The 14,543-nt window shown below is 46.5% G+C and overlaps 1 protein-coding gene across 12 annotated transcripts in view; it reads right to left on the bottom strand.

The window, feature by feature from the left end:
• LOC134634073 (receptor-type tyrosine-protein phosphatase mu-like) overlaps positions 1–14,543 on the bottom strand; it is a 165,294-nt gene that overhangs the window by 150,551 nt on the left and 200 nt on the right. For all 12 annotated transcript variants that reach the window (XR_010094804.1, XM_063483121.1, XM_063483122.1 and 9 more), the window contains exon 1: positions 14,472–14,543. This exon is cut by the window's right edge and continues 200 nt beyond it. Coding sequence is in view for 11 of the 12 variants with exons in the window: in XM_063483121.1 (XP_063339191.1) it covers positions 14,472–14,543 (72 nt within the window). In the remaining variant the exon portion in view is untranslated. The remainder of the gene's footprint in view (positions 1–14,471) is intronic.

Raw genomic sequence — 14,543 nt, 5'->3', positions numbered from 1 at the left:
ATTTTCACAATAAAAGCTGGACACTGTGAAAAACCTGCATTTTGTGGCACTGAAGCTTAAAATGAAGCTTTGAAACATGATGAACAGATAAAGTCTTTTATTTTTAACCCGCTTTGAGTAAAAGAGAGGAAATAATGACTGAAGTCTTATTAAAACTGTGGTCTGTAATTAAAACTCTGAGAGCACATATTAAATAAAACAGCATGATGAAGCGTCACCTTAGTCATCCTGGGCACCTTCACAGGTAGGGCCTCTCCCAGTGTCTCTGTATGGCCAGCAGGGGCAGCAGAGAGAAACGGTTCCATTAAACACTAACGTTTTTCATATCAGACTTCCAGGATCAGGTGTGTAGTTCAGGAGCACACAGACAGGGGGCGCTGCTCTCACAGCAGCAGACACACAAACAATCCATCCAATAAATGAAGGGGAACGGCTCACGACCACAAGAGTGAGCAAATGCTGAGGATGGCACCTCCAGCTCACGAAGGGCACACCACAGCCTGAACCAGCCCCCATCCTCACACCCTTCCTCCCCCCAGCACACAGAAGGTCATCTCCAGCCTTCAGCGGGGGGGGGGGGGGGGGGGGGGGGTATCGTTCAGCCTGGTGGAGGCAGAAAAGGTCTCGTCCCCCAGGAACCACACAACGGACGGACGCAGCGCACAGCCGGGCGCACCAACACAGCACATCGGTGTCAGCAGTCAGAGAGCTGCTGTGATTGGTCGACTGATGGATGACCTCACGCTGGTTTAAGTGTGACTGAATAAACAAAATAAAAATAAATTAATACAAAAATAAAACACAAAGCATGTTTCTTTGTAAAGCACTTTGTGATTTTTATCTGTGGAAAGCGCATAAATAAATACATTTTATTTACTTACTTACTTTTTTATACTACTACTGCGTACTACTACTACTACTAGTAGTACTACCACCAGGCACTTCCATGGCCTGGATGTGCCTGCAGCTCCCTGACGGCGCTGGGACTTTAATGTAACTGTGCTGCGAGGCAGGCCTGGGGGGCACTCAGACCTGGGCCTCCACCTGTGAGGCTGATCCTGGGTCAGCCCGTCTCTCCTTTCTTTCTGCTGCTTATAGTTTGGTGCAGCAGTCAGAGGCAGACGGACGAGTTAATGAAGAACTCCTGAAGCGTTTGTTTGTCCTCAGACTGATTATCAGACTCTGTCAGGACTAAAGAGCATCTTTAGAAATGAAGCTGTGAGCTCATTACTCTGATTTTATGAAACTCACAACGACACGCAGACTGGACTAACGAGCTGTTCACTGCCCTCACAGGGAATTTAATAAGACTCTGAAAACGTTTAATTCTCATCCTCTGCACATGCACTAAACATACAGCCGACATTATACCACCAAATATATGAACACTTACATGGTCTGATTCTTGTGTAGCACTTTCTAACTGACACACACATTCACACCCCGGTGGATGCATCAGAGAGCAACGGGGGGGCTCTTACCAAAGGATATTTGGCATATAACGAGGGGGGAGCCAGAGATTGAACCACCGACCATCCAATCAGCAGATGATGTTATGCTCTAGCACCTGAGCTACAGGTGTGTATTCAGTCAGAGAAGCTTAGTAAACAACCCAGTCAGCAGTGCTGGTGCTGATTCGTTGTCCTTCCTCTGTGTTTGAAGGTTTTGGACATTTGAGCGTCTCGCTCAGGTTTAAAGGAGGTGACACGTCCTTCAGCTGGTGATGAACTTAAAGAAAATGAGTGTTTGCAGTAACCGTGGAGGAGTGGAGGAGCCTCGGGCTAGCAGCTGCTTCAGGTCAAAGTGTGTGGACATGCAGACGATGCTCTTCTGTTTCAGACGTCGGAGAAGTGAAAGCCGACCCATCGCGTTGGTTCTTTGAGGAAGTGCTCACGGCGGCTGCGTTTCACTTGGTTCCCTCGTTTTGGAGAAGAAACTGAAGGTTTTCTGTTTATTGGTCTGCGACGTGACATCACACAGACCGGGCGTCACCTTGGCTCATTTCTAACAACCCTGGAGTCGTCTGTGTGTCCTTAACGACTAAAATAAAAACGATAATCTATTCTCACTTTTTTCACTTCACTTTTGACTGTAAAGCAGCTTTATGGTGTGTGTCACATGCTCTGCATGTCAGAAAGACAAGGAAGTAAAGCTTCCAAAAGCTGTTCTGACTACAGAGTGTGATGTTTGCTGCGTTGTCAGGACTGATGACGAGGCTCAGGCACAGAAAGAGGAAGGTGAGGTGGACGAGGGGAAGAGCGTCAGGTCATATTTTTTCTGTTTGAACTTCATGCTCCGCCTCTTTAGTCCCTGTTTTTGTGCTGATTGTGGTTGCTTCACACACACACACACACACACACACACACACACACACACACACACACACACACACACACACACACACTCATTTAATCCCCAAAACTTTGATGGTTTCCCACAGAAACAAAGAATCAGGTCACATCAAAGCGCTTTCACCTACAAACGAGTAAGACGATCACAGAGCTCTAATCTCTCTCTCTCTCTGCATGTCTTTAACCTCGCTCAGCCTCAACCGGTCCCAGAGGTGAGTCTTGGTTTCCCGCGGTTACGCTCTGACACACATACAGCCAATCATTAATCAGAGTCTGGTAGCACATTAAGAGTCTGGAGCCGCCCGAGGACACCCGTGCTCGCTCTGACCCAAAAACTCGTCCTCAGCACAAAGACGCTTCCGACAGCAGCGGGTCGGCTCACGCCGAGTGGGCTCAGCTGCCGCCTGCCAGCGGCGCCCAACTTTACGACGCAAGCGAAGACACCGTTGCTAAAGGTGATTTCACAAAATCTTCCCGTGGTGCCTTCACTGACTGTGTGAAAATCACGTGGATCTGAGCGGCCGCCGGTCTTAGCTCCCTGCTCAGAGCAGTAACAGTGAGCCTTTGTAACCCCCATCATGGCGTGGTGGAGCAGTGGTTAGTGCTGCCATGAAACGAGGTCCCAGGTTCAAACCCCACACGGCGTCTGCGTGTCCCGTTTGGCTGCAGGTGCGTCATAGACTAACGCCTGTCTCCATCTTTGAAACGCTCCTTTAGGGCCATCGTTCTCTTTTCCTCCAAAGGTTTCAGATTTACTATTAAACTGGCACCATTAGAAACATGGTGAAGCCACAGGACACAATCAGCCAATCAGACGCCGCCATCGCTGTGAAATCAGCGTCAAACAACCATCAGGTAAACTGGAGGAGCAGAACGCTCCGACCACTTCCTGTTACGATTTTCTTCTTTTGGATATACTTCACCTTGCTTCAGTTAGGAAAACCAACAATTCAACCCAGCCCCCCCCCCCAGCCCCCCCACACACACACACACAGGCTGCATATGAATATTTACTGTAGTAATTTAGGTTAAATAGCAGCTGCTGGGCCTGAAGTCACTGTAGGGTTTAACAGCACTATAGGAAACTGTGTGTGTGTCTGTGTGTGTGTGTGTGTGTGTCTGTGTTATCTGTTAGCTGGCAGCACTTTCAGATCATTAACATAATGATTATGATAAGAAAGAGAAAGCGTTAAAATCTTAATAAAATATTTATTCTGCCTTCCTCTCATGGCACACACAGACACACACTCAGACACACAAACACACACACAGACACACACTCAGACACACAAACACACACTCAGACACACAAACACACACACACAGACACACACTTGTATTAAAGGAGGAGTTGGGGTCTTACATATGAGTGTAGATATGAATGTGATCTTCAGCTGTCAGAAAACATGAAATATTAAAATGAGTCCCACGGCTGCGGCTGCACCTGAACTCGGCTCAGGACAGTCAGAGTGCAGCGATTACTGATCATTGATCATTGTTACAGAATTATTGATTTATTAGAATCTTTTTTCTCTGTTTGCTGTAAAAACCCACGCAGTCAGTCTGAGAGTCTGCACGGGCTCAGTGAGCACCAACAGATGAGCTTAAAGTTTGAGTCGCGCTGAGCAGGCAGGAAGCATCTTAACACACACACACACACACACACACACACACACACACACACACACACACACACACACACACACATCGTCTTCAAACAATAATCCTGTGAATATGATCAGGGATTTGGGGCACAGCACTAATCAGACTGACATCTCTGGACACGGATTAAACACACACACTACACACACACACACACACACACTGCATGGAGAGAGTGTGTAATCTCCTGAAGACATGCTGACTCTTCTTTATAATCTGATGTCGTAGAAATAATTTCATTAATCTGACAAACAGCAGGTCGGAGCAGGAGGCCGGAGTGCGTGCAGCTCACAGCGGGTGTATCTGGACTTTGAGCTCCATCAGCTCCACGCTTTCCTTAAACAAACACCTGCCGCTTATTTACTTAGGTACATGTTCTCGCCCCCGTCAGCGGCCTGCTGCTGCCTGCCTGACCCACAGACATGTTTCCCTGTGAGAGCTGTGAGAGGTTTTACAAGCTGAACCCACCCAGAAGCAGCTAACGCCCACTCTGACAGGAGGGTCACATGACTCCTCCGGGCGCCACACACGTCTGAATCAGGGGAACCAGAACAGAAACCACAACAACAACCAGAACAGGAACCAGAACCAGGTGTGGAAAAGTCACTCATAAAATCAAAACCCTGATCTGGCCCCGCCCCTCCCTGAGCCTGGTTCTGCTGGAGGTTTCTTTGGGTTAAAAGGGAGTTCTTCCTTCCCGCTGTCGCCAAAGCGCTGCTGGTGGTCTAATCATTGGGGTTTCTCAGGATCACTGCAGGGCCTCCACCCTACAGGTACATGGTGTGGCTGAAGGTGATCAGGTGATCGGAGCCAGGATTCACAGGCTGTGGGTGAGTGGGTTTACTGTCACCATGGCAACATGTTAGGTAAACAGGTAAAATTAGAGCATGGGGGGGGGTGTCTTTGAGGAGCGTTTCAGTTTTGTGTTTTTGGCCTTCAAGCTGCTTAAATTCAGATGTGAGTGTGTTTGAGCTGCAAACCATGGCCTCAACTTCACTCTGTCCCACGCTGTGTGTGTGCGTGTGTGTGTGTCTGTGTGCGTGTGTGTGTGCATCAGGAAAAACTCCTTTTATCTCCTCCCTTTTCATCCTCATGTCTGTGATTCCAGAAAACAGGATTTTCTCCTGGATCTTCACTTTCTCGTTATCCGCTGGTGTTGGTGACGTGACCTCGAGCGGCGCCTCGAGCATTAGAGACCTCGCTGTCCTGCGGAGAGTTCGGGGACCGGAGAAGATGCGGATCTCGGAGACAGAGCTTAGCGCTGACACCGGCCTCCTTCTCCGCAGCATTGATCTCATCTCACACGTTAAACAAAGAGAGTCTTAATCCGGCTCCTTTAATCCCCGCTGGGTTTGCAGACACAGCGTCTGAAGGCGGCGCGTTAATCTGGGGAGTGGGGGGCACAGCGGCATCTCAGCCCGCCAGGGCGGCTTTAATCCAACCCGGCCCGAGCGCAAACACACAAGAAGTGGTGCCTCTGCTGCCGCTGATACTCAGATGTGGATTTACAGGGAGATTAAAGCCAACAAAGATTTTTTAAAAGACTCAAACACAAACAGGAAGCTGCAGGCGGGAGATGAGGAGCAGATTCATTTATTTATTACAAAACACGAACTCTGAGCTGAACGCACAGGACACAACACAACAGCCAGAGCACAAAACATTCTGCACATCCTCCATGTCCTTCACAGCCAATCACTGACGGCCAGCTCAGGGACAGGACAGGGAGCTGGGCGGGTTGCAAAGCAGCAGGCAGAGGCTGAAGAGGCCAGAACACCTCTGTCTGCACTCACATGATCAACAACCCTGCAGACAGTTCACTAAAAAGCTTTTTCACTTCGCCGCGCTCCTGACTATAATCTGGAGACACAATCAAACACATCACAAACTTACCGAACTTTAAACACGTGCCGAGTCTGACTGATTGAATCATTCCAGTGCAGTAGGGTTGGGCGATACGATTGTTGGTTGGAACATTTTTACGTAAGTCCAATAGTCAACGATGGGCGATATATTCGCGCATGACTTTTTATGGGCGGAGCCATGTAATCATTGGACTATTTGTGCGTTTACAACACAGAAAAAGGCCAAACATGGATGAACTAATTTGGGATTTCTTTGGCTTTAAACTGGATGAAAGAGGTAAACCTAAGGATGTAACCAAAGCGCTTGTGCAGACGTACAGCAAAGGACTCAAGGACTGAGGACACTCTGAGGACACTCTGAGGACACTCTGAGGACGGGGCATTTGTTTGCAGATAAAAGAGGGTGCAGTTAAAACTATTATTTCTGTTGACTGCTTCTATTAGCTCCATCATTACGAGCAAACTTACTCATGGGCAAATAAATAAAGTAATCACCCTTGAAAGTTACTGAGACAGCAATGGCGCCTGTGTTTGGCTTTGCCGCTGCTACAGCTCGTGGGAGGCGACAGTATAGTTTTTCACTGTCGTCACTTGTCGTTTACAATATAATTTTTGCTCTTTTGTATTCTGACTTTGCTTCTGCTGCTTTAATTTATGATCGGGATACACTCTTAAATATCAAAGACTCAATGGAGAGCTACTGTGACAGCTGGGACAGCTACAGAAAAACTTTTCCTCCTCCTCCTCTGGTGTGTTCCTCACCTGAGTGCGTGCTACTGTGCACAACCCGCGACATTTCCACCCTCAAGAGACGAAAAAGGGGAACGAGGGCCGGCGTTCAGGTGAAACGGAGAAGGTACCGGAGGCTAGCTGCCTGGCTGTGGGGTGACTCTCGGTGCCTGCGACCAGTTCCTCTCCTGTCGTTTGCTGGGGATGTTACGCCGCCGCCGCCGCCGCCTGGGACCCGAGCCCCATGGCTCGAAAGCAGTTTGCTCACTCTGTGTCTGTCATCCATTTTCCGTTTTGCTGGTGACAGCTACGTCTGCTCATCGATCAAGGTTTTTCCCAACTCTGGAGTCGCCGCCCTGCCCGGCAGGACCACAGGTGTGCACAGGTGTCTAATTCAAGCGCCGCTGCAGTCAGCTGTATATTTCGCAGATAAACTGTCATCAGTTCGGTTCGCCCTGCTTAACGTTCGCTCTATAACGAACAAATCATTTATTCTAAATGATCTTTTTATTAAAGAGTCTCTAGATTTTATGTGTCTGACTGAGACGTGGCAGCAAAATAAGGATTATGTCCACTTGAATGAAATCTGCCCGTCTGGCTGTTCTGTCATTGGAACTCCGCGTCTGTCAGGACGTGGTGGAGGACTCGCTGTTGTTTACCAGGACAGACTCACATGCAAACTGATGACCTCGGACTTCTTTTCTTCATTTGAGTCACAGATGATGAAGGTCGGTTCTCTGAAAACCTTTTACTGTATTTTAATCTATCGACCTCCTGGACCTGCCGGGGTCTTTCTAACTGAATTTAACGACCTTCTGACATCGATCATTAAACTGGAGAAGGTTGTAATATTGGGAGACTTCAACCTTCATATTGATGATGCTTCCTGTAACACTGCTGCTGAGCTCATCACTATCACTGAGTCTTTTAACTTTAAGCAGCATGTTTCTGGCCCCACACATACAAAGGGCCACACACTGGACCTTGTTTTCTCCCTGGGTTTAAATATACATGATGTATGTGTGGAGGATGTCCATGTGAGTGACCATAGCTGCATATTCTTTAATTTGTCATTTTACGTGGATCCTTCACCTCCTAAATTGATGATCCAAAGGCGGATTATAAACCAGGATGCTGCTGGAAGGTTCTCTGCCATGTTTGACCCTCGCATGGCTCAAAATGACGTTGATTCACTTATTTTGTCTATTAACAATCAATGTAAATCTATTTTAGAATCGGTGGCACCTCTGAAACTAACTGTTGTCCATTCTTCAAATTTCTGTCCTTGGATAAATGAAAATATTCGAAATTTTAGGAGATATTGTCGCAAATTAGAACGTTTATGGAAGGCTTCCAAGCTTGAGGTCCATAGGGTACATCTCAAGGAATCAATTTTCTTACTTAATGACATGATAAAAAATGCCAGAACTGAATATTTTGCTAATCTAATAGCTTCAAAAAAGAACAATCCCAGAGTATTGTTTGATACAATTAAGAACATTGTCTCTCCTGATATTCCTTGTGTACCAGTCTATACTAAATCTGATTGTAATGACTTTTTAAATTATTCTGTTAATAAGGTCGCTGCCATCAGGTCTAATATTTCTCCATCATCCTCTCAGTATCACACTGACACGTTGCTTACCTCTGACACCTGGTCCTCTTTTACTCCTGTCACCTTGCAGGACATCAGGGCTCTACTTGGTCGAATGAAACTGACTTCAAGCCACCTTGATGTACTTCCTCCATCATTTTTCATTAGTGTGTTTGACTCTATTGGCCCCTGTATTCTGGAAATAATTAATACTTCTCTTTATACTGGCTCAGTTCCCAGCTATTTTAAACAAGCTATTGTTGAACCAATATTAAAGAAACCAAATTTGGACCCATCTCTTCCAAGCAGTTACAGGCCAATATCAAAATTACCATTGGTGTCAAAGATCTTGGAAAAAACAGTTGCAGAACAACTTAACAACTTTTTGGAGAAGAACAATGTTCTGGACATTTTCCAGTCTGGTTTCCGCAAATTGCACTCCACTGAAACCACTTTGCTTAAAGTGTGTGGTGACACTCTGATGGCAGCAGACTCTGGAGAGTACACTGTTCTGGTTCTGTTGGATCTCAGCTCTGCTTTTGATACTGTTGATCACAGCATCATGATAAATAGGCTGAAGGACTTGTTTGGGATCACTGGTGTTGTTTTAAAATGGTTTATGTCGTATCTGTCTGAGAGATCCTTTACTGTCTGTATCAATCATGTGTTGTCTGAAACGTCAGTTCTGCCTTCTGGGGTACCTCAAGGATCTGTTTTAGGTCCTATTCTCTTTTTGCTGTATATACTCCCTCTAGGCCAAATTATCAGACGTTACAGTAATATTTCTTATCATCTCTATGCTGATGATATTCAGTTATACTGTTCTTTCAAAGCTTCTGAGTTTTATAAATTGTATCAAACAATGGTTAAATGACAATTTCCTCCAGTTAAATGCAGATAAAACAGAAACCTTGATTATTGCACCTGATCACATGCTCTCAGAAATTCAGCAGCATATCAGTTTTTTAGACCCTTCATTTCAGTCGAGTCTCAGAAACTTAGGTGTTATATTTGACAGTTCAATGTCTCTTGAGAAACACTCAAAACAACTTGTCCAGAACTGTTTTTATTATTTAAGAAACATTTCTAAACTCAGACTGCTGGTGTCAAAGACAGAACTTGAGATGATTATTCATGCTTTTATCTCTTCTCGTTTGGATTATTGTAACGGTCTTTTTACGTGTCTCAACAAATCAGCTCTGGATCGCCTTCAGTCTGTACAGAATGCAGCGGCAAGACTTTTAACTGGTATAAACAAGAGGTCACACATTGCTCCAGTTTTGGCTTCTCTTCATTGGTTGCCAGTAAATTTTAGGGTTCATTTTAAAATTTTAGTTGTAACTTTTAGAGCTCTGCACGGTGAAGATCCCCAGTATATCTCTGACCTGTTGAAACCTCATGCTTCATCCCGAGCACTTAGGTCTTCAGGTCAGAGGCTACTGGTGGTCCCACGTACTAGGTTTAAAACACGTGGGGATCGGGCTTTTCAGGCACTGGCACCTAGGCTGTGGAACTCCCTGCCATTGTCTTTACGCTGTCTAGACTCCACTGACTCCTTTAAAAAGCAGCTGAAGACATTTTTATACAAACGGGCTTTTAATTAATTTTAACTTCTATGTCTGATCTTATTGTGAAACACTTTGTGATTTTTATCTGTGAAATGTGCTATATAAATAAATTTTACTTACTTACTTACTTACTTGTAAAAATGAGGGCGATTTACTCGTCCAATCGCCCAACCCTAAAGTGAAAACTGAAAACCTGGAGAAGCTGCGTCTCTAAAGTTTCCTCCAGAGGAAGCAGCTGGTTTGTATTTCCTGGTATCCACAGATTGATCAGTAATCAGACGTGCCCAGTTTGATCTTTGTGCTAGCCGACAGTTGTGACGGCGTGCTCAGTTTTTACCTGCTCAGGTAGAACCATCAAACACGGAGCCACAGTCCTCATCGCTCAGGGAACGCCATCACCACACACAGCTCATTATTTCAATCAGTGCAGAGGTGAAGATCTGAGAGAGTGCGCACACACACACACACACACACACACAGTCACTGGAGCTGAGCGGCTCACTACACTAACACTATTAAAGGTGACTGTACAGCAGCTAAAAGCCTCAATTGGCTTAAGAAGCACCCTGAGAGTGCGCGCACACACATGCACACACACAGACACACACACAGAGCTGGGTGTTTCTCTTGGCTTGCTGTCTGGAGCAGTTTTCAGTTTCTGCATGAAGACACAGTTTCCCTTCATCAGCGCTGAACATCTGACTCAAGTACACGAGATACTTCTACGCTACTACTGTTCACATTGACTTTATATACCAGGTCCTGTTATACAGCTGATGCTGTTAAATAGCAGATAATCTATCAGCTACTTTTGAAACAAACGTAGCAGACTTTGATCAATCGTGTACAAAGGTGAATGTTTAGCGTTACACAGCCACCATTCACAGAAACGGTCAGCTGATGGCGCCGTGACGGTCGGTGTGAGCGCAGCATCACAACATCGTGACCGGAGCGAGCTGCATACTTTTGCATTACTAAGAGGTAGTTTCCTCTGATCGTGTGACCGGCGATCACATGACCTAACCTGAACACAAGAATTAAATCCACTGCATGATTTTTAAACATACAAATAAACTGTCAGACACACAGTCGATGCTGATCACATGACAGGAAGGACGGACTGTGATTGGTCAGACGGAGCTGCCTTTGAGAAACAAAGAAGAAGAAGAGGAAGGAAGTGAAGGTCTCAGAGGTGTGAGGAGAGATAATTAACTCACTGAGGACCCTCCACACACACACACACACACACGCACCTGAGTGCGCAGTGTGAGGTTAATCTGTGAGCTTCATTAAAACCCTGACGAGACAGAACAAAGAGCTGACTTCATCTGAACACACACAGAAACTCACACACTCAGGAGGAAAGGCTAAAGTCCTGAATCAGCGACAGTCCTGAACCTGGACACACCGGGAGTGTGTGTTTCAGTGTGTGTGTGTGTGTGTGTGTGTGTGTTGCTGAGTTAACAGTAGCTCTCTAATTACAGCCCGTCTCTGAGTCCAGGTGTCTCTGTGCACCTTCCACCACACTCACTCCCACATCTTTTCACTCCATGAAAACCACAGCCTACATTACCCACAGTGCACCTGGACAGACTGATGTGAATTACCCGTGATGGACAAAAGTACTGCTGTTAAAAGGTTCAAAGACTCAAAGGTGAAGATCATCGGAGTGGAGGTCACAGGAAACTGCTTTACAGTCAGAGACTTTTAATTTGAAAATCTCAGGACAGAGGGTCGTTAAAAGGATGCTAAAGAACAAAAAACAACAACACAGTGAACAAAGTGAACACCACAAACTCCCACCTGAACCCAACCACCGGGCGTGCTCATTAGCTCCGCTCCATCTCCGCGGTTATCAGGGCATGGCGGCCATCTTAGACTCAAACCACAGAGAGTTTCATTCACCCACACACACGCACGCGCACACACACACACACACACACACACACACACACACACACACACACACACACACACACACACACACACACACACACACACACACACACACACCCTGCAGCCGTCCATATGTGCAGCAGAGAGGGACGGACAGGAGGAGAAATCAAAAACACCCTCAGGCTGCAGACAGAAGCTCCTGGTCTCCTGCAGTTTGATTCCTGAAGCCGACTCCACGGTCTTCTTCTAGACTTCAGTCCTGATCATTCCCGACTCCACCTGCTTCCATCCAGCAGTCATGGAAACCTAAACTCTGAGATTTTGGGCGCCGCGCTATCGTTCGACTCTGCTTTGTTGTTGTTCTGCTGCTTTTACTGCAGTGAAGGATGTGAACACTTCCTGACATCTCCAGATGTTTCTCAGCCATCAGCAGAACTACAGGCAACATGTCTGCCCTCAGGGAAGACTTCTCAGGTTTTTCCCAGTAATGGGAACCAAATCCCAGAGTTAGACCATTAAAGACCAGAGGATCAATGAGCTATACAAGCTCTAGAAACATTCATAAAACCTCCACAAGATCGATCCGCACACTGCCACCCAACACCAGTCGAACAGCAGCACCGCCCACAGCGACTTGTTAAAAATGATTTATACATCAGATATAAAGTCCTGCTGATTCAGCCGGGAATTTGATTCTTTGTCCTGAAGAACTCCTGATAAGACGAGCGTTACAGTATGGGACTGATGGACACGCCCATGACAGCAGAAGAACCGCCCCAAAACGTTGGTTCTGTTCACCTGGACGTCTTCAGTGGGAGGATTGGTCATCGTCAGGTGACTCCAGTTTCAGCTGACTGCAGGTTTCAACCTTATAAACAGCAGCAGCACTGACTACACACAGGCTGTGAGGTCAGTTTATGATCTCTGACCACTGATCAATAACCATGAGTACCATTCACAGAGAGTTGGTGAATGGCTGCAATCACAGCATTGTAAGATGGTGACAGATGTACCCTTAGGCCCCCTCCTCGATTCAGAGATGGTCTTTCCCTTTTCACGTAAATGGCCTCCTTGACTCCGCCCTCAAACCAGCGTTCCTCCCTGTCCAGGATGTGTACATCCTCATCATTGAAAGAGTGTCCACTGGCCTGTAGGTGTAAATAGACTGCAGAGTCCTGGCCTGACGAGGTAGCTCTTCTGTGTTGTGCCATGTGTTGTGGATGTATAAATCCTGGCAATCCTCCTGGCACTTAACAGCGTACACTATGTTACTCTGTTTGTGTCAGGGGACCCGATCCTTGGGGGGGACCAGTTTTTGGCGCAGTGTTTAAAAGCGACCAAGACGCAGTGTTGAATCCAACCCAAGTGCAGACCTGATGTTGAGGGGAGAGGCTTCGACATGTCGATCAAATCTGCTCTGAACAGTTTTTTTTAAAAACGAAGAAGTAAACTTTAGTAAAGGAGAAAGAGACCGTTTGCTCACTGCTGCCCCCATCAGCTGAGCACAGGAACAACAGCTGACTGAAAACAACCTCACCTTCATCATCCTCACATCCACAGGCTGTACTACTGCAGTACAAGTACACACATCCACAACATGTCTGCGGCTCACTGCAGAGCCTGGATGTTACCAGGGACATTAAAAGCCTCAAGAACACAACCAGACTGTTAATCAATAATCACGGTACTGATTGATCCATGTGGCCGTGCCGACACACGCTCTCATGGAGCTGATTCTCTGAGCTTTGGTTCCAATGAGTCTTTGAATGCAACAGTCAGAGCAGCGACGCCGACATCAGGAAACGGGACCGAACGCACAAACACATCGTTTTTATTGGAGAGACGGGCAATCGATCAATAACAGCCTGACCTTAAATCATACACAGTCCCACCACGCCACACATTCTCTGTTCTACTGTCCTCTACTGTCCTGCTGCTGCAGATTCTACTTGACTCTATTTTCAATTCTACTCTGCTGCAACATGACCACTGCACTGGAAATATGATCAATATTTAAACCTGTGACTTTTATTCTCACAACTGTTCAATGAGTCAGAATTCAAGCAGACTTTTGTACGGGAGGAGAATCAACCCTGGTTTCTACTAATTCTACTGTGTGACTCTTCAAACACTTCAAAGACTCAGAAAACACTCCAAATATAATCAATATGATCAATACGGTCAAATATGGCTGTGGGTTCTACTTCACATGAATTCAAAGGGATTAATCTCAGCTCTGTGCTGCGACCTCACTGATTCTACTGCAAACATCTGCTGTGTTCTATTGTGGGTTCTACTCTGGGTTCTGCAGCAGAGCGTCCAGCCGATCAGATCAATACCATCAATCACAAATCTATTTTTGTAATGACGGACTTCAGCCTGTCCTGCTTCACACGCAGTCAGCCTGCTCTTGTGTCTGTTTCTACTCTGTTCTATTGATAGATTCTACTGTTGGAGGAGCAGGACTGTGACATCATCAAAGCCGATTATGTTTCCGATCATCTGATCGATCAGTCGGTTAGTTTGGGTTCATAAAACAACACCGGGCAGAATGTGAACGCACTTCGGTTAGAAAGCTGGACTCTACCGAGGTCTACCGCCGTCACGTGACGGAATAAAGCGACTTTGCTGGTTCTGGTTCCGACAAACTCGGACAGAAAACCACGAAGAAGAAGAAGAGGAGGAGAAGGAGGGGGAGGTTTTCCTAGCTGGAAACTTGGATGCCGACACAGTAACTCCCATGTTCCTCCTCCTCCTGCTCCTCCGGCTCCTGGACCCCCGAACCCGGCCCCGGAGCTCTTCTTACCTTTGAAGGTGTCCGCCCGCGCGCCCGTTAGTCCCAGCGCCAGCAGAAGGAGCGCCGCGCGCAGCACCAAAC

The sequence above is a fragment of the Pelmatolapia mariae genome, linkage group LG9 (genome assembly GCF_036321145.2).
Source record: "Pelmatolapia mariae isolate MD_Pm_ZW linkage group LG9, Pm_UMD_F_2, whole genome shotgun sequence".
Classification (NCBI taxonomy): domain Eukaryota; kingdom Metazoa; phylum Chordata; class Actinopteri; order Cichliformes; family Cichlidae; genus Pelmatolapia; species Pelmatolapia mariae.
This window is presented reverse-complemented; position numbering and strand designations above follow the sequence as displayed.